Here is a 24,328-nt window from a genome sequence, read left to right as displayed (position 1 = left end):
AGGGTATAATCTAAAAATACCAATATAGGGTGAGCTACTACTCCAACCCTATGGGTAGCAGATAGGGGAGCAACATATATGACCCTATTTTCTAGAGATCCCTCAACCCCAAGAGCCCTCTATCTCAATTCCTCACCATGGGAGCTCAAATGGGGGGGAAGTTGGCTCAGTGTTCTCGATCAATGATGCGGTACCTTCCTGTGTTGTGCCTCTTCCTCCTACACCATCTCCTTCTACTGTGCACCATCTGCTCCTTGATACTCCTCTTTCCTCTTGCGTGGTCCTTCACTTAGAAAAATTTAAACAAAATAATTTTTGGGCTCCAACAAGCCGCTAACACAAAATTGTGGCTCGTCCCGAGTCAATCAACCCTTCTTTTATCCCCATGGATTCAGTAACCTTTGTTCATATTAAGGTTGCCTTCATGCTTATGGCACAAAACTTTGTAAGGGCAGTGAGGTGGTTTGGTTGTCTTGGAACTCTGAAACCAGATAAGAGGGGAGTGTTACACTTCGTCTCCCCATATCTGTGCTCTCAGAAAAAGAAACTTAAGCACCACTGTTGCTCCATTCTCTAGCGAGTAGTGGCATGAATTTGACTTTCTTGCCTTCTCCATTTTTACTGCGAGGGTCAACATGGAGAGGCAGCTCATCCTTTTTTAGTTGGCTGCCACGTGCCCTCAAAGTGATTACAACTCCTTTTACCCACCATAGTAGGGGTTCTTCCCTGAGTGTCCCCATGCCCCCCAATCATGCATGGGGACAAAACCCTGTCCAGCTGCTACAACCCCCATGGTGGGGATTGCCTCGACACTAGTATACTAAATATATTCATATGGTCCTCCCAAAATCGGTGTCAGGATAAACTAACTAGTGGAGCTGCAGTGTATTGAGAAAACCATTCTAGTGAGCAGAGGGGGCCCTCCCTTGTTTACGCCACTTGATGTAACTTAATCACCCCTCATGGACGTAGTCTCTGATCCTCATTTTTCCATCCCAGGTTCTCTTGACACAGTATTCTCTTACATAGCCAAGTCACCTTATAGCCGTCAGCAGCTTTGACACTTTCTCTCAGTGTTTTCTCAACTCTTAACAATCCTCCATCAACTCCCTCTATTACTCTCATCACAACCTCCATCCCTTGCACCATCTTCACGATACTTCTCTTTCTTCGACCATGAACTACTCCAATCTCCTCTAATCTCTTCACCCCTAATATATTTTCCTTACAATTCTTATGCTACCTCTCTATCCCTTAGGTGGTATTTTATAGCTCTTCACATCCCCTGCTTCTCTTTAGGGATGATTGTGCTCTCGATTAAGTCATCATTGTTTACATGTTCGAATCACCGCTCCTCTCCATAGAACATGTGTGGAATCTTCTTTCAATTCAGATTGATAATATGGTTTACACGTGCTACTTCTCACATCCAATCTAGTCTCAACTTACTTTATTCCTCTACCTCAATATTATCATATTTCGGTTTCAATATTTCGATAATCCATGGATTGTATTAATATCACAATAACTGAAAAATGAGATAATGACAGGTTTATATATATATTGCTTGTAATCATGGACAAAAATATGCCAAGGGTGTTTGTGTTGAAAACATGGACATTTGTCTTGTATTAATTATAAGATTTTGCATTAATATAAGATTTATGCATGGAAATTTTGTCCTACACGCAATCTGCATATAGGGCATTATTTGGAGTCTACCACCAAGAGGAAAATGTTGGTCTAAGTTAATTCACATACTAATGAGAAGTACACTATGTTAAAAAGTGTAAATAGGTTCGGTCTTCATAATGACATGTAATTATGATTTTATGTAATGAGATGTAAAGAAGAAAAATAAATTATTATATTGACTTGCTTCATGGGTTTCATGAAGAAGAGATTTTGTTTTGGAGTCAAGACTCCCATTGAGAGTCTTTAGGAATTATTTGTCATCTAGTCATAAAATGATAGTCATTGTCATGTAATGAAGCCATGTTACATTTTGTAAAAGGTCAAATTTGTCTATGTAAAGTATTCTCCAAGACCTTGTCACTTATCCTCTTCAGTGAAGGAAGGATTCTTCTCGGGTATTTGTTTTGGGTACAAAAAAAAAGATCTGAAGGCATCAAGTAAAGATTGAAGAGAAGCAATATAGAAACTAGGGATTTTGATCTAGAGACCGAGATTCTTTAGAGATAGCCGAGAAGAGTAGTGTGGAGACTAAACACCGAGATTCTCTAGGAAAGTCAAGAAGAAGTAGTGTGAAGTATAGAGACCGAGTTTCTCTAGGAGTCTAGGAGAGCGATCAAGCAGAAAGTCGAGAAAGAGGCAGAGCATCAAGGTTAGTGACAAGGTTCTTGGGAGGATACTTAAGTCAAGGGTCTATGTCATGGTCTTGGCACTGGTCAATTGAAGATCTAGAAGAAGAATTTTGATCTGCTTTTCCTCTCAAGAAGTGAGAGGTTTTGGCCTTGGCTGGCAAGCCTACATACTGTGTCACCTGTCTTTTATTGTGCATATTGGTAATTGTCTTGATGAAAAGAACACAATAATAGCATAATGAAAAAAACCATAAGCTAAAAAGTAAAAGTATATCACAAGCAATTATCAAGTAGAGAAATCGTGTAACTATTCATGCCCTAGATTTCTCAACGCATCGAACAACTGCCGGGGACAATGGTGCAGGCGCAACATTGAAGGATACATGTATGAAAGTCGAATTTGGCAGCCTGTCGAATTATGTTTCAGTGGCCGCGTAGATGGGAAGGTGCGGATTAGGCAGCTAGATGAACTCAAATACTCCATTTTGAGCTCAATTTTGTTGAATTCAACCACAGATCAAGAATTTTCAGTCAAAACCATGTCAGAAAATGGATACGAATCTGCAAATGCGCTAGAAGGTGTGACAGTCAACCCCAACAGGGTCGAGGATGTGAATGCAGACAAACAAGATTTTGCAGATTTCAACGTATTAGCTGAACGATAGAGGCAACAAATGGGCTGATCAGAGGGATTTGAAGGGGAGGCTGTTGTAAAGAAGGTGGAAAATATTGAAAATGTTGAGCATGTTGAAAATTTAATTGAAAATGTCAAAAATATGAGCGACAAACCTACTATAAAATGGAAAAATCAAATGAGAATGGTGAAACCTCTATAAAGAAGGTTGAGAACTTTAATGAAAACGAAGATCAATCTCATAACACGTTTACTATGCGAGAGCTAATAAATCGTTTGGACGAAACTGAAAATGATCAATGGCAAGGGCCGCGTGGAGTAGAAGAGAACGACTTGAAGAAGAGATTCAAAGGATCGGTGATGATGGAATCATGGAAGCAAGTGAACAGGAAAATGACAGACTGTTTAGAGGAGCAATTGCTCATGACGACGAGAGGCGAGATACGAGGTCGTCCTACCCGTAAGTCTTGTACTTAATTTTTGTTAACTTCTCGGAATTTAAAATCGATTGAAGAATTGTGCTTTATTTTGATAATTTCGGAGAGCTTGATTTGAGAACTTGATTTAAAATGAAAGTAGACCTCATGAAAATAAACTCTTAACCGCAAATTTGTAGGTTTGTTTGCTTATGCTTTGTCAAAACCCTGGCACTGAAAGTTGACTTACATGCTTTATTTGTCATTTTGGGGGAGCATAATCTGATTCGAAAAAGGAATTCAAGAAAAGTGTTTGGGTGAAACTAAATTGCCTTTCTGATTTTTAGGTCTTTAGTGATAATATGAGGGTGAAATTGAAGTGTTTTAAATATAGATGTAATATACATATACACCAGTGAAATTTCAACAAAATTGCTTCACAGTTTGTAATGCAAGAACCGGTATTCATGGATTCGCTAGTAATTAAATTTAGTCTGATCCTTAGGAATCATAACTAAGCATGAGTTGTAACACAACTTCTATTTCTGGAAATTTGAATCTATGCAAACATATTTTCTAGTTATAAAACCAAAACGCTATAGAAATGCATTCATAGTTACAAGAATTGAAAATTTAGAAGTCCATTTCTTTTACCAAGAGGTGCATTTGACAAGGGATATGCATCAACCATTTGTGTGTGTGCTCGCACCATGTAATGCTAATAGAAATAAGAGAAAAATCAGCTAACATAAATATTATTTAACCATACAAAGTGTATTTGAAAACATTGAGACTGGCACCTCATGCAGTTTGATACCTCATGGTGCATAATAGATTCGAGGTTAAGATGGATCTGCATTATTGTAAAGTAAATGATGGTACACATTTTTCATTGCTCTCTGAGATCGAGGTATTAGTTCCATTTATCACCAGTTATGGGAATCTATGCAAAATCCAAGAGTTAACTTGCAGCTAGGTGAAAGTTTAAATACACAGACTTTCAGAGGATTGACAGAAAGGAGATAATTCCATTCCATCACAAATTGAAGTCCATTCCAAATAAAGATATGTTGTGTATATACCATACATGTGTCTGACACTATAACACGCATGGTTAGTTTATAAACGTTGAAAGTTTGTAATCTTCAAGTTGATGACAGACAGTTTGTAATTACTTAATACATTGCACAAACTCTCAAAGAAAAATTACCCAAATATCCTAAAATTACTCCAGTCTTCTTGAGAAAGGTGCCTTCAGTCAAGGAAGTTTAAGCATCCAAGGATCAAGCAAATTATTGCCCAAGAACGACACTACAAATGGTTGCTGCAATTGAGAGGTTAAAGCTTTGATATAAATTGAAAAGCAACTTTTTTTTAATCATTCTCCTTTTCAAATCATTCGAGCTTGAATATCTAGTTGATATCTGTGAAAGTGTTGAAGAGTGAAGCATTGCTTTTTAAAGGGTTGATGAGACAGTTTGGTGTGGTTGAGTTGGAGCATGAATTTGAGGGACAAGTTTTGTTAAACTTGGTAAATTTTGATGCGTGTTATTGAAATGTGTCGAGTCAAGCAAGTTTGACTTGATTTGTAGCAATCCTGGCAAGAACTTGGAAATCGTAGTCAACTAGACCAGCTATGTGACTAGTCATTGTGGTAGTAATATCCAATATGTCCTGATTGATCAAGCTAATACCTCTCTGCATGCTAGGTTGTCCAGTTCTTTAGGCACTTAATACAGATGAAATATTTAATAGCATCTTATGATTTTGATGGAGGACAGGTAAGAGTTGCAATGCATATATATGGTATAAGTTATTTGTTGATATTAGGCATTAAATGAGCATATGATAAACATTGCTTAAACTAAAATTGCTCAGAATTTAACAGCTACATTCTCATCCCACATGCTTTATTAAGATGGGTTTGCGATGTTATGCTTACATATCTTTCGGTGTCTTAACAAGTACTGAAATAGACATAATAGGTTTCTTCCAATAATATTGTGGTAGACATTTAGAAAATTATAACCTGAGTTTTCTCAAGGTGTGTTAATTCCTGTAACCATAGAACACTTCAGTTTCACCCAAATTATTAATTTTTTTTTTTTTTTTTTTTTTTTTTTTTTTTTTTTCTTTCTGTTTTATCGATAATGATAAGTTATAACTACACTTACATATTAATGGATTGGTTTTATGAGAAAAATGGAGCAATAACTTCACAAAATTGGAAAGTTGTTTCTACTGCTACAGATGGTTCATTGATAAAAATGTATTTTTTAATTTCCCTTGTTCTTCTGCTCTTTGATGCTCCGTTGTTTGACAGAAAGCAGATGGTTCACCGATAAAAATGTATTTTTTTAATTGCCCTTGTTCTTCTGCTCCGTTGTTTGACAGAAAACAGGTACGATTGAGAAAGAGCTTTGTTTTCTTAAAACAACAAATACAATGGAATTCAATCGCCCATGATGAAGAAAGCGAAACCAAAGCACAACACTAACGGCTTTCGTGTCAACAAAAGATGGACAAATAAATAGTGACAGCTTGGCCCTTAGATTTTAAGGCTTTTCACTATTAAGTTGATGATTAAACATAAAACTGGTGTTAGTCAAGAGTTAAAAAAAGGAGGACAAAAACAAATAGTGACAGCGTGACCCTTGGATGCAGTTTAAGTTTTAACTCGGTTGGTTAATGATAAATTTGTATTTGAAAATATCGTATTTCAACCAATCTAGAGAATGCAAGTGAACTTGGGAATTTAGTGGTGGTAATTTTATAGAACCAAATCATCCTCAACCATATCTTACCTTGTCGAATCAATCTTCATTGAGATTGTTGGAATACAAAAATTTAAATAACACGCGGATAATAAAATCCCATTGTTTGAATAATATAGTTACAAGAAGGCATGCATTGAGATTCATGAGTGGGGAGGGACCTTAAAAAGACGGGTGGCATGGGAAAGCAAAGAATCCAGAGGAGATGAGAGCAAAAGTAGTAGTTTACTGACATTTTAATTTCTTTCAGCGATATATTACTTGGTGGCCAGCTTAGCGAAATATTCATTAGAGCTGATGACTCGATAAAGATCAATTGTTTTACTACATACCCATAAGTTGAAACTCTTGCTTATGGGTGGATGAATTTGAAACAGAAACCATCAATTTAACCTTTATTATGTTTTCCTACTTCTAAAATAATATATGCCTAGGATTTGTGCTAGGCAATTATTCATCTGTACACAGGTTTGTCGGGCTAATATGCCTTAAACTTGCAACAATAGTTATATTCAGTAGAATTGATGACTCGATGAAGATCCAACTATTTTACTATATACCCATAAGTTGAAACACTTGCTTATGGGTGGATGAATTTGAAACATAAACTATCAATTTAACCTCTATTATGTTTTCCTGCTTGTAAAATAATATATGCCTAGGATTTGTGCTAGGCTATCATTATACACAGGTTTGTCAGGATAATATACCCTAAACTGGTAACACTAGTTTTTTTTTTCAGGAGAAAAAGCTGTATATATATTTTATATGTCAAAAATATATGCAGTACATACTGTAGATTGAGAATATAGTCAGACCATGGGTGATTTGCCCGCGAGATAGCAAAAAGACAAAAGAGAAATGAGAACCAGATTGTCTACTAGTATCCTATAGACTGAATATATCTGCTTGCTGGAGACCCATCGGATTTATAGACAGCAGAAAAAAAACAAAATAGCTTCCCACGGACATGATTTTGTTGGATAAAGACGAAACATACCAGTGCTGTCAACAACTATATGCCGGGCATTTTGAAAGGCTGTGGAAAGTATGTAATGGAGTAAACAGAGATGCTCAGGTTCCACATACCTCGAGAGGATTGCAAACCTTTTTTTGAAAGTTTGTCCGCCTCCACATTATGCAAGCGCTTGATGTGTGATATAGGAAAACGAGATGGTTTCCAAAGAGCTGCAATTCTGTTCATCCATCCCATGAGAGAGTCGTTTTTGATAGAAAGTTTTCCATTGACGTGCTCTATAATGACTTTTGAGTCACCATAGATATGTATTGAGTCAATCTCCAAAAAGGTGCAGAAGATGAGAAGTCCATGGAGAGCCATTGCCTCAGCTCGGTTGCTCGTTCCCATTCCACCATTCCAGTAGATATAGTACTGCATATCCTTTGCCATGTGTAAATAAACTCCGCAACCACATACGCCTTCTTTTGATGCTCCATCGAAGTGTGCCCAAGGATTGGAGAACTGGATTGTTGCTGATATGTGTTGAGATCTTGTTTGGTGGGGAAAATCTGGAAGAATTGTTGAATAAAAAGGAATAATTTTGTCATAAATGTGTCCAAAATCCTCCTTTCCATTTTTAAAAATTCTTTTGTTTCTCCACTTCCAGACAAACCAGAAAACTAAAAGAGGGATAGGTCTCCATTCGGTTTTCTGGGAGCTCCACCATTGAAGGGCATCCATTATAGAGGAGTGTGCAATGACAACAAAACTGAAATGTGTTGCCAGCCAATTCCAAAGAATCCGTTTTTATGACAGTTGAGAAAAATATGGAAATTGTCTTCCGCTTCTGCAAAAAAAATTGAGCATATGGTTGGCCCGTGCCAGTTTCTTTTCTGCAAATTAGTCCAAGATTTCTATCTTGAAATGCTAGCCATGCAAATAGTGTGATTTTGAGAGGAACACCAGTTTTCCAAAAGGACTTGGGGAAAATTCTTCGAGAATCATCCATAAAATTTTCCATCATGGAGAGGTATATATCCTTGACTAGTACATTGGACTTTCCTTCCTTAATCTGCAGGACAATGCTGTCATTTTCCTTTGATTTGTAAAAACCCGCGAGTTTCATATCCCATAAAGTCTTATTCCATAAATCAGTTAGAGTATCATCAAGACCCAGCTCTATGGCCGATTTCCAAATAGGAACAGATCCCTGCCATCCATGTAAGACTTGTGACCAATAGAACAGGCCTTTCTGATGTAGAGACATGATGAGTTGTTAGGGGAAAGGGGAATCTGTCTGTACTCCAAGATAGGATCAAAGCCAATTAATATGTTGTTGCCAGTATGTAATTTCCATATCAGTCTCTTAAGGAAGAATTGAGATACCTTTTTAAAGCTTCTCCATATGGCCGAACCTTGACATGAACCAAGCAATATGTTCTTGTACCAAAAAGAGATGTCTTTGTTCCCGAGATACTTTATTTTCATAGCAGTGCTCCAAAGGCTGTCTCCAAAGACAGCTCTCCACAGTGATTTACAAAAAAGGGCCATGCCGAAACTGCGAAGATGCATGATGCCCCAACCCCCCATTTTCTTTGGGAGGGTTATGTTTTTTAGATTTGTGAGATGATATTTTCTCTTTTCTTTAACTCCTCCCCAGATGAAGTTGGCCATCAGATTGTTCAATTTTTTTATTATAGCAGAAGGTAAGTAATATAGTTGCGCCCAATAGACTGATAATCGGGTCAGGACAGATTGGGAGAGAATCATCCTACCCACCAAAGATAAACATCTATATTCCCATCCCAAAATCAACTTATAAAATTTGTTGATGATCCATGACCAGTCGGATATGGTATAAGCTGTGGGCTTTTGGGTGAAACCAAGATATTTCATACCCTCCTTGATAGAAATAGCCTATATTTTGTACAGCTGAGAAATATATTCCATATCATTCATATCCATGTTCCATAATGGAATGAAGATTTTCCTTCATTTATACATAGACCTGTTGCTTTTTGGAAGGAAACTAAAATTTCGTGCAAAATAAGCCAAAACTTTCTACAGAGCATAGCAAAGAGTAGGATATCATCCACGAAGAGGTTGTGAGAGAAATAGCATCCCCTGGAAACATAAAGCGGACCAATGCTCCCCATATCCACAGCCTTTTTTAGATGAAGACTTAGAGTATCCATAATTAATATGAATAACAGGGGGGACAAGGAGCAGCCCTATCGAAGACCTCTTTCTGCCGAGAAGAAAGTAGAAGGACTTCCGTTTATAAGTATGGCAAAGTTTACTCCTTCCACACATACCATTATCCATTTTGTACACTAGTCATTTAGCCCGATCTTTATGAGAAGACACCTCAGGTAGCTCCAATCTATGCAGTCGTAAGCTCTCCTGAGATCTATTTTAAGGATGGCCGCTGCTAACTTTTTTGTGTGCATAGAGTGTAGGGGAAGTTGACATTCGAGGTTTATCAATGGTGAGGGGCAGCAGACTAAGAGACTCCCTCTGTAGAAGCATATCCAGATCGTTGCCCAGTGCGTTTGTGGGGGATTGGATTGGAGATGACCGGGGAGAGATCGAGATCAGTGGCGCTTTTCCCTTTCAGTATTTATGGGAAACAATCGGGGGGTGGGGAGTGATGGTAGAAGGGGATAGAATATGAGTTACATGACCCGATCGAGTAGGGGAAGCAGAGGATGATGAGAAATTGAGCAAGATTGTGTTTTCCTTCGGGATGGGTGAAGGCGAGATGATGGGGATATCCGGAGATAGTTGGGGAGGATGGGGTTGAGAGGGAAAGACATTGGAAACCGAGTTGAGTAAGTTTCCCATCGAATTGGATCTCGAAAAGATTGTGGAGGAGGATTTATGATTTCTGGGGATAAGAAAGGGCGGAGGAAAGGCTCCCCTAACCAAAACGGGGAGGAGCAAATATGGAGAGGCCAAGCTGGGGAAATTTTAGTGATTGGGGAGCTTCTGTAATAAAAAAAATTTTCATCATCCTCAGAACCAGACAGTGTGGTCTTGACCTGGTAGTTTTGATACACCCTGTGATCTTTTTGTCTTGTCTTTGCTTTTATTTGCCGCGGACATTTGTGCTTGAGGTGTCCCGTTTTATGACATAGGGAGCACCTGAAGGGGACTCCCCAGTGATCTAGCCTTTGACAGGTAGATAAAGCTCCCCAGAACAGATCAATGTGCTCCAGAAATCCACCCCTGTAATCTTTTTCTACCAGGATCCAGGCGACCCTTTTATCATTTGCTCCCAGGCACCAAATATCGACATAGACAAACTTTCCGATAGCATTCCAAATACATGCTAAAGATTCTCTTGTCCACAGTTCAATCGGGAGAGCTGGAAATTTGACCCAAATGTAATTATTGTGAGGGGTATTTCTCAACGGGTCAAAGCCTATGTACCATCTATGGAGAGCAAGAAAGCTTCGTCCATACACCCACGGAAGTTTCCAAACGATATAGAGGTCCTTCATTTTCTGAAAATGAAAGCTATACCAGTCTTTCATTAGATGGACAATGGTAGGGGTGTACCCTATGAGCGACCACCACCTAGCTCCTAGCCATTTCCTAATTTGGACGTCGTTCATTTCAGGGAAATGCCATTTCCCAATTAGTGCGCGGGATTGTAAGCTTTCAATACGGTCCTTCAGCTTGATCCCGTCTAAACATACAACAGCCGGGGGAGGGGTGATCTTGGCAGGACGCAAGTTGGATTTTTTGCGGGAAGTAGAGGGAGAAACAACATCCTATTCGGAATCTTGTTGAGAGTAACAATAGTTATATTTACTATTTTTATTTGAGAGTAATTATGAATATAATTTGCAGAATTTAGATGAAATTAGTCATGTGAAAAACAATTTAAAAATAAAACTTTCATAAAAAAATTTCCTTGATAAGTGGGGGATCCATCAAATTTAACCCCTGTTTGTACTAAACACAACATGCCCATATCCTTGACTTATTTCAATTTTAATTCTACCTTTAACTTATTTTAATTTTAGTATATAATTTAGGCAAAATATTTGTGTTTATTTAAGTTTTTTAAAATAAAAATATATAGAAGACACAGGAAATAGTTAAGTATAACTTGGTCTAGTATAGAGTTAGGTTAAGTATGTTTCTTTACTATGTACATTTTGTAACTTACAATCCGACGGTCACGATATGTAGTGATCCGACGGTTCATTCTCTCCTCAGTATTACCAACACTTGATTTGTGGCTTAACACCCGATTGGTCCATGATCTCTATTTAAAGAGCATGGAGGGTCATTTGTAGGGTAACTGTCCATGAGAGAAGCTTATGTAAATTTTCATTCTTTTATTAATAAATTGCCTGAAGTGGTCGCGTTGGCTCAGGCCGTGGACTGTTTCCCTCTTTGAGGGTTTTAACCACGTCAAAAATACTAGTGTATTGATCTGTGATCTGTTTTTGAGCGGTGTCCTTTTGTGTTCTGTCTGAGGAACTTACGTTGTAAATTCCTACATGGTATGAGAGCTATTTCAGGGCCGCGTTCGTTGGTGATCCAAATCTAAAGCCGGTAGAACTGCATCCGACTGTCGTTTCCTAGATCTACTGTTTCTGACTACTTTTAGGTCGAGAGGACTGCTCTATTGTGTTAGGAGCATCTGTTCCAATGAGGAACCCCCTTCGTTTCACGCGAAAAGGTTTCCGGTAGCCCTAGCTACGTCATTTTTAAGATTTGGAGGTATACAGTGTTTATTTGCAGTTTACAGTTATTTTCTCTCTGTTTATTTCGGTTTATTTAGCTTTTTTTAATTATCGGATCTATACCTTTCATTTTTGTAATGCTCTTTGCCCTGCGACTCTGTGCGATCTGAGCAAATCAGAAACAGAAAGGAAGGATTTTTCTCATGTGTATGCGCTTTTCCGCTGCGCCTTAGTGTCATCTCGGAAAATCAGAAACATTGAGGAAAATATTTAGTTTCCGGCTAAAGCTAACTTCGAGCCGCAAGGTTCGCTTTCTTTGTATGTCCATGTTGAGTTTTGTGTTTTTTGTTTTGTAGGGAAAAAGAGCTTTCTCAAACTAAGCACGCAGCCCAAAGCTTCAGCGACTAAAAAATAAAACCCTGCCTCTTTTCCAAAAATTACTAAACTTTTAATTTAGCTCACTTGGTCCAAAGGTACTTTATGAGAGTAGAGGTCTTGAGTTCAAGTCTTCTTTTTGTTGAGCTAATTAGATTAAGTTTGGAAAGGGGGTTGTTTTTTTTATAGCATTATCATTCATTTCCGCACATTCCCGCACTTCGTCGGCATCTTCATCAAATTTTCTTCAAAAAGCCATAACTTCTTCATCCGGAAGCCGTTTTTAGAGCCGTTTTTTTTTAACCAGCCTAATTTTTCGAGATCTTTCCATTGGAACACTTAGTTTCAGCATCTATAGCTTTAGTTTTTGTTAAAATGGAAAGTCCATGCCAAGTTATTCTTGACAGCACCAACTACTTCCAATGGTGATCCTACATTGTGGATTTACTTAGAAGTAAAGGTCTCTATAGAATAGCCTCAGGCCAAGAAACCAAACCGAAAGATGAAGATAAGGCAGCTAAATGGGAAAATAGGCAAGATCAAGCACGAGGGTTGATAGGGATGTCTATTTCTCCAGATCTTAGATTTCACATTGCAGAACTTGATACTCCTGAGGAAGAAATGAAACAAATCACTAAAGTTTTTGGAATTAAAAATGAACTTAAAGCCCATCAACTCGAAAATGAGTTGCTTACATTGGACCCCAATAAGTTTTCTTGCATTGAAGATTTTTTGTCCAAGTTCAAGACCCTTAGACTTCTCTTGGAAGGTGTTAAGGTTAAGAAAGAAGATAGTAACCTTATATATTTCATTCTTACTAAGTTGGGACCAGCCTATTCTGTGTTTGTTTCCACCTTCCATTCTACAAGAGAAGCCTTTATTTCTCAAAGACAAGCCTACAAGTCCCCTTCTTTTGATTCCTTTTGTGATTCTTTAATAAGAGAACAAGAAAAACTCTTACACCTTGGTCTTCTTAATCTTGGAAACTATTTTAAGAAAGTGTTAGCCGCCCAGCAGTAACCAAATTCAAAGAATCCTAAGAAGTTGTATTTTAAAAGGAATGGTCCTAAACCAAACAAGGGTCCTAAGCAATTTCAGCCTCAAAATGAAAAATCATTTCAACAAAATGATAAGACAAATAAAAACAAAGGGAAGAAGGCTGATAGACATTGCAACTTTTGTAATCGAGATGGCCACTTAAAATCCAAAATGCTTTAAGAAGATGGAAGCCTTGGAAGCAGCAATGAAGAAGCATAACATCCATTTGGAGCACTCTTGAACTTCAACTTCATCTTCTGGAATAACACTTTTTGCATGTGGTTGTCAAGCATCTCAGTCTAGCTATGCACTAAATGTATCTTCTTCTTCTCATTCTCATGAGTGGCTCGTTGATTTTGGAGCTTCTTATCACATGGCCAAAAACAAAGACATGTTTTCTTCTTTAAATGATTGTATCACCAAAAATATATATGTTGGTGATGATAGATCTCTTAGTGTTGTAGGGACTGGAACTGTTCATATAGACAATGGTCAATTTAATGATGTATTATGTGTTCCAAACTTATCCTGCAACCTTCTATCTGTATATCAGATAAGTCATTCAAGTGAAGGTAAAATTGTTGAATTTTCACCTCACGATGTTGTAATTAAGGACCTACGAGATCCTAGACAGATTTTAGCTACTAGCATTGATAATGATTCTACAAGGTTGTATAAGTTTCACAACTTTGGGTCATCAAATCTTCCCTCGGTATTTGTTGCTCATAACGATGAAGTGAGCAAACTTTGGCATGAGCGATTTGGTCACTTAAACTATCGCTCCCTTCAGAATCTATGTAAAGAAAATATGGTGACAGGTCTTCCAATGGTATCTTGCAGAGATGGTGTTTGTTCCGGATGTGTACTTGGAAAACATCACCGGGATAGTTTTGAAAAACGTGCCTCTTGGCACGCCTTAGCCCCTTTGCAGCTTGTGCATAGTGATTTATGTGGTCCACTTCCAGTTGTTTCGTTCTCTGGCTACAAGTATTTCTTAACTTTCATTGATGATTTCTCCAGACGCACTTGGGTATACTTCTTAAAACTCAAAGAGTGTATTTAACATGTTCTTGGCCTTCAAGGCCTTTGTTGAGAAACAATCTGGACATAAAATTCTTAAGCTAAGATCTAATAATGGCGGAGAATATGTTAACAACAAATTCATCAACTTTTTCACTGAGAATGGAATTCAAATGCAACATACTGTTCCATATACTCCACAACAAAATGGTGTCGTTGAAAGGAAGAATCACACCTTAAAGGAAATGGCTAATTGTATGCTTCAATCTAAAGGACTTGGTCTTAATTTTTGGGCAGAAGCAATTAACTATGCAAATTACATAATAAATCACACTCCTACTAAGGTTTTAAATAATATCACTCCACTGAAAACCTTAAAGGCATCGTATATTCCATGGTGAGCTCGTAAGGCCACCATCAGAATTCGTAATAGCAAACTTTTTGTGAGCAATGCAACCATACTCAATTTCTTGATTGCTTACAATTAATTTACATATCACTATTGGATCTCAATTCAACATCTATATATAGATATAGATCATTACAAGGCATAAAGAAAAATGAATGTAATTTATAAGATTACTATTGAATCTCAATTCAACATCTATTCACATATAATTACGGCACAGAATGAAAATGAATGCATTTTTATATGGATAAAAATTAAATTAGATTTATTGGTATTTTAGGAGATATGAAAAGTTATCTTGGGGTTGTTTGTTGGATTGGTCTTTTAGAAGATATGAAAACTTATTTTGGGACTGTATGTTCTAGGTTACATTCTACTGAGTTAAATTTTGATAAGCGGTCTTTGCTACATCACAAGATTTTATTGATTGGGCCGAGAGACCCGTTCTACAACCCAGTATGAGGGGATGTGTAAGTATGCCATGACTCCAATAAAATAGTAATAAAAATAAAAATAATTAATATCAGCCCAAAACAAAAATGAAAAATAACTATATAGATAAAACAACTCCAAAATCTTTTAATGTTTCTTTTAATTAAAAATTTGTAAAATGAATCTTTAAAATAAAAAAGTAAAAGACATATTAAATCTAATATTAATACTAAATCTAATAATAGTAATATATTTTGATATTAATATTATTAGATTTCATAACTTGGATTAATAATTTGAAGTAAAATTGCATCTCGAAAGATTTGATTATTTTGGGCATGATAGATCCGAAGTTATATAGATCTAGACTAATATATCTAATTTACAGATTGTTGAATATATTCTGTAGTTATATAATTATAGTAACAACGTATAGATATATCTCACTTAATGTAAATCACTCCAATAAATTACTCATTCCTATAATTTTTATATAAACATATATCCATGAAAGTTTCAATGATACAAACTTTATTATTAATATAAATAAACTTAAATCCCACACACTTGTACCATTGAAATTGTTGAGAACGGAGACTAAGTTATCTGCAGAATGCGAGACCACAACACAGGATATCCCTGCAATATAGTCAGCTACAAAGCTTACTCCTAACTGTTAATCCTTTGGGCAATCCTCTCTTGGAATTAGAAGCGTAAATTTATATATATTCTCCACAACACTCTCATAGCATGCAAACTTCACCATTGTACCTACAAATATAACAATGATCCACCATATAAAGTTTTCTTAAGCCATTAATCTCTATATATAGCAGGAGTTAGTGTTGCAACTGAAATTACATGGAATCTGGCATCCACAAAGAGGCAAAAGGGCCCTTGTACAAGCTGTAAATTAAATAAACAATTACTCAGTTTCTGAGTGAGACTAAATATTAATATTATAGATGATTTCAGATTTATTTTAATCTAACATATATTGATGATGCAAAGAGATCAAATCCTTTTGTATAAACTAACTTTTTGGAGAGTGCAAAGTTGTTGAGGTGCAAAGAGAAAATATAGACACGATTCTCCATTTTTCAAAAAATTTAAAGCTTCCTCTTCACACAATAACGATTTATAAGCCAATCCATATAAACGACATTACCCATTAAATCCTTCTAAGAACTTATTTCAGCAAGAACTTCAGGAGCCAATATTTCAGCAAGAACTTATTGAAACCCTACGAGTGGCCCGAACCCTTCCTGCTGCTTCTTCTGTTTCTGCTATGAGCATTAATGTACTCCAGATTACTCCTGAAGATTCCCAACCTCTTGGATGTCTCGTGCCAGCTATGGTAAAGCTTGCCATATCTGCTCTGCCGTGATTCAAATAGTTGTAAAACTTTCTCTTTAGAAAGGAGGTCCTCCGCCTCGAATCCCACAGTTGAAAATGAATAACATGCACCCACTGCCCAAGAAGATGCCAAGAGGAGGAACACCACAGTGCACAAATAACAACTATAGCCCCTAATAAATTATGTGTGTCCAATGAAGAATACATGATGAATTAGAGGGAATTAAGCAGATGGCCACAACGAGGGAAGTGAAATTAGCATGCGTTTCCATGAATTGAAACGGACTTGGGATATGTTACAAGTTGGCACGATCAGTGATCATAACTACCAGTCTCAGCGCTTACATTCTGAGGACAGTGGGAGATCAGGGTTGACGATGGAAGAAGGAATGTGATTCATAGGTGTACCTGTTTTTTTAAAGATACGACAGTAATACAACCTGTGTGCTTCCTGCCACTGATGAAATATATATGAAAAATACAAGCTGTGTGCCTCTTTCTTGCCGCACATAAAATGGCTCCGCGGCTTCTGAACATCACAATAATCAGGCGGAATAGCAGAACCCAATATCGTAAATTATTGGCATTTTTGTCCCACATTGTTAAACAAATAAATATTTTAGACCTTCATAAACGGATTTTTAACGTTCTGTGTGGCCCAGATCAGACCATTCGATGACTGCCACTTGGCAAGCTATTAGTGGCCCAGATTAGACCATTCGATGACTGCCACTTGGCAAGCTATTAGTGGCCCAGATTAGACCATTCGATGACTTCCACTTGGCACGCTGTGGGTGGCCCAGATCAGACCATTCGATGACTGCCACTTGGCATATTGTGAGTGGCCCAGATCTGGCCATTGGATAGCTGCCACTTGGCATGTTGTGGGTGGCCCAGATCAGACCATTCAATGACTGCCACTTGGCATATTGTGAGTGGCCCAGATCTGGCCATTGGATGGCTGCCACTTGGCGCACCATGAGTGGCCTAGATCTGGCCATTGGATGGCTGCCACTTGGCACATTGTGAGTGGCCAGATCTGGCCATTGGATGGCTGCCACTTGGCACATTGTGAGTTGCCCAGATCTGCCCATTGGATGGCTGCCACTTGGCGCACCATGAGTGGCCAAGATCTGCCCATTGGATGGCTGCCACTTGGCGTACCATGAGTTGCCCAGATCTGGCCATTGGATCGTTGCCACTTGGCGCACCATGAGTCGCCCAGATCTGGCCATTGGATGGCTGCCACTTGGCGCATCACGAGTGGCCCAGATCTGGCCATTGGATGGCTGCCACTTGGCACATTGTGAGTGGCCCAGATCTGGCCATTGGATGGCTGCCACTTGGCACATTGGAGTGGCCCACATCTTCCACTGCCACAAATATAGTCACTATGCTACAAAGTTTCCACACAAAGATTCTAACAAGAAACCCTCAAGAGGAGTAGGAGGTGAAGCACTAGCCTCATAACTTGAATTAGACTTCACCCTAATAGCGTGCATATCCAACACTATATGGGGTGTGTGTGGTACTTAGATTTCAGTGTCTCGTTCCATATGACAAGGTGTACAAATTTTTTAGCAACTTGGAGCATAAGGATCTCCAAATGCACATCAAATTGGGTAATGATGGGAGGTACAACACCAAAGGAATTGGGATTGCATGCTTTAAGAGGGAGTTGGGCTCCCATTTCCACTTGAAAGATGTCATGTATGTACCAAGTCTCAAGCATAATTTGGTATTTGTTGCAATTTGGAGGATAGAGACTATGATGTTATTTTTAGTAAAGGGAAAGCTTTTTTGAGACACATAGCCACCTATGGATGTTAGTTGGTCATGGATCTCCTTCAACCGATCGAGGAAGACATCTATCTTCTCTCACTTCTGCATCTGGTATGCCCTTGGGTGATTCTCCAAGGGCATATTCCTCTACACAAAAGTATGCTGGTACAATGTCTTCAAAGTGTCCCACATCTCCTTTGTCATTTCCTTCTAAGAAAGAATGCGGTACCACATGATCCTTGACCCCATCAAGGATGATTCACTTTGTCTTAGCCATTGTCTCATCATACATACCATTCACTACTAGGTCGACCAGGATAGCCATCGTTCTCAAGGCGAAGCCTTTGATGCGATGTTTTTTCTAGAACGGACAAGATCCTGGCCTTCTAGACTACAAAGTTGGACTCTATGTCTAGCGTGTCCTGATCTCTCATCTAATTCATGGCCATTTCACTGCTCTCCTTTCAACTCTTCCAAGTGTTTCTACTTCCCTCCTGGAAGTCCTCTGTTCGACTCTTGTCGAGTCTCTCTTCTTCCTGTTTGGAAGTTCTCAGTTTGACTCCTCCTGAGTCTCTTTACTTCTCATCTAGAATTTCTCCTTTGGACTCCCTCTAAGTCCCGATTTCCCTCCTAGAAATCCTTCTGCCAACGTCAAGTTTCCCCACTCCGATCATTTGTGTAACTATAACATTGATCTGGATTCGTACACTAGAAAACCGTCTCAGCTTCAACTCCCTCCTCCTTGGTCTTGCCCTTTTAGGTATTGTTCTGACCATAGTACCGCACTAGCTTCGCTCCAAAAATTACCCACAGCCTCCTATGCCCCAATAAGTGAAGGATTAATCCACTTGACTCTGCGCAATCTCGACACCATCAAATCAACTCCCCTAGCCAACTGCGTTAACCCTCCTAGGTTCTGCGTGAGATTGATTCTGCCTCCCTTAGTCTTTGTGTTGCCTTTCTCTGGCCTAGAACAATGACAGAGTGCCTCTGCACCACTCCTTTCTCTGTCGCCTTCTGCAAGGATCAGCTCTGTCACTGGGGACCACTGAATTTGTTGCAAATGCTCTGCTTAGTTAATGCCTACAATTTTCTTATGATCTGCAACCACACTCTGATACCTTGTTGGAATTTCTAAGTTTAACCCGTTAGAAATTCTTCATGTACTATCTGGTTTATTGCTTCCTACATGTTTAATTACTTAACAAGTTATTTACCATGTAAACACTGAAAATAAACATAAGTACAGTGTTAACATCTACAAATCATCAACTAAAAGAAAACAAGCACACAAGTGACACCGTTACTTTTGGACCAATGTCCCCAGAAAAACCCAATGTGGAAAAATCAGTGCAGCTATTCAGAGGGTTTTATTATTATATAGTTTTCATAATACAACTAAGGTGCCAGAAATGGCTCAACCAACATACAATTCCCTTAGCAGTAGTACCTCTCCTCGGAGATAGATATTTCGGTTGATTAATCACCAGATGAACAATCGTACAACAACAATTTCATCTTCCACTGCTCTGCATCACTCTGATAGGGACTGCATCACCCTACCCAGCTCACCAGCTCCCAGTCTGTCCCACGAAATCCTCCCAACGCTACCTTTTGGCCCTGTGTCATCTCTACTAACCTCTCTGACCTTTTGAAGCTTCTACGTCAGCCATTAGACCCTTTGAGTCACACACACTGGCCTCTCCTGGCTCTGTGCAGCTCGTAGCTACCTCTGCATAACACCCAACTGCGTCTGCATCAACCTCTCCAGGATCTGCGTTGTCTCACTAGTACCAACTCTGCCTCTCTGTTATGTACTCACTGCCACTAGCTGTTGATCATTGATTCGATTTCTCTTAGCAAACCTCACTCTAGAAAATTGAACGACTCATCACTCTAGTGTGTTCTCCAACTGACCCTAAAGCCTCTTCCTATACTTTTATACCCCAAGCAAGTACCCTATTTACTAAACCATTTGTTATATCGCTGCATCCAAGTATTTTGGTCAATTTGAAATTATTTTTTTAGAGTAGATTAATTAAACACTACAAATTTAAGTTTACCACAATGTGTTTTGATCAATTTGAAATTATTTTCTTATAATAGATTAATTAAACACTATGCAAATTTAAGTTTTTTATAAATGGTAAGAAAATCTATAATCTATTATAATTTATTTGTTAGTTGTGAAACTAGTTGTGAGGACACTCATCACTAGTTGTTGAATCATCACTGTTATTCAAGAAAAACCACACCACCTAGAATAACCAACTAGCTGTTCGTAAGGGGAAAACTTTCACTCCTACTCGAAGTCTCTAGGTCGATTCATCAATGTTATTCAAGGAAAATCACACCACCTAGAATAACCAACTAGTTGTTCGTAAGGGGCAAACTTTCACTCCTACTAGATGTCTCTAGGTCTTGAGCCATTACCTTTAAAGAAACCCAATTCTTAGTCAAACAAAAACAGTTTTAAGACAACTATACAAATTTAAATTATTTTTACCAAACTTTATTTTTTCTTAAAATTTCTTTGTTAATTGTCAAACAAAGCATTTTTAAGACAACTATACACATTTAGATTATTTTTACCAAACTTTATTTTTAAATTATTTTTCTTAAAATTATACTTGCGGAAAAACTTAATAATAAAGCTTTCCTTTTTAAAATTTTAACAATTTGGTAAACCAAAACTAAATTGAACTATTCCAGCTGTAGGTGCTTGTCCAGTTTTTTCCCTGTGGGTCTTGGGCCATTACATTTAAAGAAACAAGTTCTTAGTCAAACAAAAACACTTTTAAGACAACTATACAATTTAAATAATTTTTACTAAAACTTTTATCTTTAATTTTTTTCTTTAAATTTTTTTAGTCAAACTAAACAGTTTTAAGACAATTGTACACATTTAAATTAATTTTACCAGACTCTATTTTTAAATCATTTTTCTTAAAGTTATAATTGCCTAAAAACTTAATAATAAAACTTTGCTTTTTAAAATTTTAACATTTTGATGAATCAAAACTAAATTGATGGCTTAAAAGTTAAATGTTTATATTGTAAATTGGATTTTGTTCAGCGCCATGTAAAGCATAAATTATTTTTACCAAACTTTATTTTTAAATTACTTTTCTTAAAATTATAATTGCCGAAAAACTTAATAATAAAACTTTTTAAAATTTTAACATTTTGGTGAACCAAAACTCAATTGATGGCTTAAAAGTTAAACGTCCCAAATTGTAAAGCTCGAGAACGTTCCACTCTCTTCCAATTTTTCCTCTCGAAGTTTCTATGTGCCTATATATCACGAGGGGTGGGATCAGAACTGTCAATTGAATTTTCTTGATCGATGTCGGGCTTCTAGAGTTTTGGTGTTTGGAATCGATTTGCAAAGAATCTCACCCATCCACTGTGACTACCTGTAATCCATTTTATTTCTTTTCAGAGGGTAAGTCTAATATACACTGTTATCCATTTTATTCTTTTCAGAAGGTAAATCTAATATACACGGTTTTGCCTTTTTGGTTAGTAGGGTTTAACATTTTTGGTTGCAGGGTTTAAGCTTCTGTAGAGTCTTTTAATGGCAGCTAGGGGGGTTTGAATAACTTTATGGCAATTTTTCGTCTGCAGAATCTTTTAAGGAGGGTTTGAATAATTTTATGGCGTTTTTTTTTGGGGAAATTAGTTGAGTGTAACGTATTTGCTATGGAATTTGGTAATTCAGATTGAGATTTGAGCGATAAAGAGTTACCTGGATCGTGCTCTGGAAAAGCTGGAGAAGAGTTACATGGATCGTGGTCTGCACTTCCCAGAAAAGCTGGAGAAGAGTTACATGGATCGTGCTATAGAAAAGCTGCAGAAGAGTTACATGGATCGTGCTCTAGAAGACGTGGAGAAGAGTTACGTGGATCGTGCTCTAGAAAAAGTGGAGAAGAGTTACATGGATCGTGGTCTGCACTTCCCGGAAAAGCTGGATATGCAGATGTTCAAGCTGCAGATGCTCAAAAGTCAAAAGTCAATGGAGAAGAGTCACATGGATCGTGGTCTGCACTTCCCGGAAAAGCTGGATATGCAGATGCTCCCTCTGTTATATGACAAGCTGGAGATGCTCAAAAGTAAGCTGCAGATGCTCAAAAGTCAATGCAGGCGGTTAGATGGCCATCACCATGAGGAGAACAAGGGCGTAGCGGTGGACATCGAAGAAACGCCCAAGGAGTATGTGTTCTGCGCTGACGTTCCGGGCCTTACCAAGTCCGACATTCAGGTAAATGGCGAAAATTAAATCCAGTGAGCAGGGTGGGTTTCTTGATTAGGGTTTCATTTTAGTGACAGGGAGGGTTTATTTTTTTGAAGGTGTATGTGGAAGAGGAGACGTTGCTGGTGATAGAATGCCAGGGAGTCAAGCGGAAGCGCGACGCGGTCGAGGATGAGGAGGGCTGTAAATATCTGCGAGTGGAAAGAAAGAGAAGCCCTAAGTTTGCCAGGAAATTCACGCTGCCTGGGGATGCCAATGTCGAGGGCATTTCTGCATCGTGTGTGGATGGGGTTTTGACTGTTACTGTGCCCAGGATTCCGCCTGCCATGGAGTTCAAAACAATTCAGATTTCCGTAAACTGACGATAGAGGAAGGCGTTTTGCTTAACCCTTTTTGTTTCTTTGTTCTTCAACTGTAACCAGGTGTTGTTCCATTTTTGTTCAATGGAATGGAAGCGGTTTTTTGTTTGGAGAAGTCTGGTTTTCCACTGGTGTCAGACGTGATTTCTTGTTTGAAATTGGAACAAAGAATTGATATCTGTCTGTGTGGGAAGTCTGGTTTTCCACTGGTGTCAGTCAGATGTAATTTATTTTTTGAATTTGGAACAAAGAATTGATCGCAATGAGTACTCTGTTTTGGGATGCGTAAATGAGTAAATTAGAAGGGTAGAATGTCTTTTTCCCAATACAAATACATTATGATATGATTTTCTGTTTATGCACATGATTATGATTATGATTATGGATTATGTGATTTAGATGAGGGACATTATTGTGTAATGCTGGAAATCATTTATTTATTTTTTACTGTCAAAATTACATTGTTCTTTAAATTATACATATATTATAATATATGTTTTTTATTTTTATTTTTATTTTTGGACATTAGTTTGTATTGGTGGATGTGAATATATGAAATGTTTTCATATGTATTTTAAATTTTATATGCCATTTGTTATATATATATATGTATGTATGTATTTTTATATTTTTGAAGTAAATAATTTTTATAATTTTGTGTAAGTTTGTGTCGTTACGATTGGGATTTAGATTAGAATTTCCATGAAACTTTTGTAAGATATTAGGATGAAAATGGGTTGTCTCATTCTTATTTCAAACATTGGATAAATCATTCATGTAGCATTGCACATTAATGTTAGTGTGATCTCCATTTTATATTATATTAGGAGTTCCCTACATTTCTGTTGCAAAGTGACCAATGCTCAAGATTATTTTGTTAGATATTTGATGTAACATTATTTTGGTTTAGTACCACACACAAGGGAAGATGTGACAATTGCATTGGTTGTTTGGTTTCACTTATCATTACATCTTCCTATTATAGAGTGGGGTAGGAAGAATAATCTCAATGTTTGTAAGTAGTAGATTTCTTTTATGTTATGCTCTATTTGGCATTTTGGACTCATGCCTTATCTATAAAAACTCATGGGAATGATTAGTTAGATAATCATTCCCAATTTTTTTGGAACATAATGGGATTGAAGACGCTTTGTAGCATGTGAAGTTTTTGACCCATTCCATCATGAACAACAATGACTTTGATTCACCTTGCAAGTACATAATATAGATATTGCCTATTTCTCTTGCACCTTGCAAGAGAGTGCAACCCCTACATGGAGTTAGTGTTATCCATGGAAAATGCACAATTTATTTCAAATTTTCATTGCACATTTTTGTTGCTGACATAGTGCAAATCAGTGGGAGCCTAAGTGATAGTTATAAGTTGTGAGGAGACACCTAGAAGCTATCATACATTATTCTATCTTTCATAAGCATCATTATACTCATCATCCTTGGTAAGAATAGAGGTGTAAAGGGGTGATCTTGGCTTGATGGAG

At 37.7% G+C, this 24,328-nt stretch overlaps 1 protein-coding gene across 1 annotated transcript; it reads left to right on the top strand.

The window, feature by feature from the left end:
• Positions 1-21,755: 21,755 nt before the first annotated feature.
• Positions 21,756-23,187, top strand: LOC149176016 (uncharacterized). The gene is made up of 2 exons (XM_089423009.1): positions 21,756-22,479; positions 22,569-23,187. The coding sequence occupies exons 1-2, from the start codon at positions 22,003-22,005 to the stop codon at positions 22,830-22,832; spliced, it is 741 nt and encodes a 246-aa protein (XP_089279135.1). The 5' UTR covers positions 21,756-22,002; the 3' UTR covers positions 22,833-23,187.
• Positions 23,188-24,328: the final 1,141 nt, after the last annotated feature.

Source organism: Pinus tabuliformis, chromosome 4_1, assembly GCF_031772625.1.
Source record: "Pinus tabuliformis cultivar Carrire ecotype Pingquan chromosome 4_1, CPIR1, whole genome shotgun sequence".
Lineage (NCBI taxonomy): Eukaryota > Viridiplantae > Streptophyta > Pinopsida > Pinales > Pinaceae > Pinus > Pinus tabuliformis.
The sequence above is the reverse complement of the archived record's forward strand: the minus strand, read 5'-3'. Positions and strand labels throughout refer to the sequence as shown.